This window comes from Lentinus tigrinus (genome assembly GCF_003813185.1).
Source record: "Lentinus tigrinus ALCF2SS1-7 unplaced genomic scaffold L226scaffold_11, whole genome shotgun sequence".
NCBI lineage: Eukaryota > Fungi > Basidiomycota > Agaricomycetes > Polyporales > Polyporaceae > Lentinus > Lentinus tigrinus.
In genome coordinates this window covers 11,723-13,201 of record NW_027137920.1, presented here as the reverse complement: position 1 = coordinate 13,201, position 1,479 = coordinate 11,723, and the positions used below count along the sequence as shown (strand labels likewise).

General features: G+C 53.3%; 1 protein-coding gene across 1 annotated transcript; it reads right to left on the bottom strand.

Moving 5' to 3' along the window:
• Window positions 1-370: 370 nt before the first annotated feature.
• L226DRAFT_570685 (uncharacterized protein) lies at window positions 371-1,147 on the bottom strand (the record flags this gene model as incomplete). Its single annotated transcript, XM_067684461.1, has 1 exon — window positions 371-1,147. The coding sequence occupies one exon, from the start codon at window positions 1,145-1,147 to the stop codon at window positions 371-373; it is 777 nt and encodes a 258-aa protein (XP_067535586.1).
• Window positions 1,148-1,479: the final 332 nt, after the last annotated feature.

Genomic DNA, 1,479 nt, shown 5'->3' with positions numbered 1-1,479 from the left:
ACGGTGTAGCCCTTCTCGCGCGTGAGGTGGAAGACAGACAGTAGATTGCTGGCAAGCGCAGGAACATGCAGGACATCGTGTAGTACGACTGCAGGTGGTACAGTCATCTACCGGTCCTCGGGACGCTGAAATCTTCGTCTGCGAATTGTACCTTGAGTTTATTGTCGATGGAAAATCGGACTTCACTGTGAGATAGCAGAGTATTAGTACTATATTTCCCAACACCTGCATGTGTGGAAGGGACATGAGGAAGGGGGATCGAGGATAATCTATGTCGAAACCTGCTATCAGTGTTTTTCAGTCCTCGGGACAGGTCACGTCACGCAGAGATATACCATTTGCGGAAGAGATAATGAAATAAGCGCCAAATCTAATCCTCCCGGTCAGAGTCATCGGTTTTGATCGCCTCGCCGTCGTCCTCCTCCTCTTGCTCTTGGTCCTGTTCAGCCACGGCCGCTTTCATCCTGGGCCTCTGGAGAGGCGACTCTAGCCCCAGCTTTGGTTTCTCCCACCGTGGCTCCCGCTTTTCCGCACATGCCAGTTTCCTCTCTGCCTCCCATGCCTCCTTCTCTGCTGGCCACTTTGATTTGCGCTCCTTGTTCCTCGCCTTCCTCTCCTCCTCCGCCTTCTTCCATTTGACCAATGCACGCTGGTACTGCTCCCTCTCCACCTTCCTGGCCTCTCGCTGCGCCTTGGCATCCTCCTGCGCCCTTTCAGCTTGCTCAACATGGGAAACAAAGTCGTTGTGGGTGAGAAGGTGAGGAAGTCCATCACTGAGCGTCTTCCGCTTTTTCGTCCGTCTCCCATCCTTCTCCATCTGTCGGTCGACATAGACTCCCTGCAAGAGGACCGTCGCTTGCATACCGACAAGTGTGGCCTTTCGGGCTGTGTCCCGAGAGTCACTCTCTCGCAGTGCTGCCTGGAGCTGGGCCTCGTATGGTGTGGTGGGAGTTTGGGCTAGAAGCTCTTTGTATCGACGTTTTTGGGGGGAGAACGCAGCAGGGAGATAGCGTGGGGGTTGTGTGGTTGTGGGGATCGGGGATGGAGATGTCAAGTACGCTGCAGATGTCAAGGTGAGCACGTTCATGATTCTTGCAGCCCGGGTTGAGTTATGGAGATTTGAGGAGGTCGGCTCAGCTTCGTCCATGTCCTGGGAGCTATTGTCCCTCGCCCGCATTCGCACCGCCAGCTCCCTTGAGATGTACGCTGACATCTCACAGATTGGACTTTGCTGAACTCCGAGTGATTACTCGAGTTCCTGTGACCCGTTCAAGTCACGATTTATTCCCTGTGATGACCACATTGCATACTTACACCTCTCTTTACGATTAGTCGCTCGCTACTTTCCCTTTCGAGTTATCGGCGCTTCTACCACCATTTAATATTTGCGCAGTCCCGGGATTGAACACCCAACTTCCAGCTGACACAGCAATTTTTCTTTTTCGCTTTGTTGATTCTTTGAGCGCTCAGAGAGCGCTG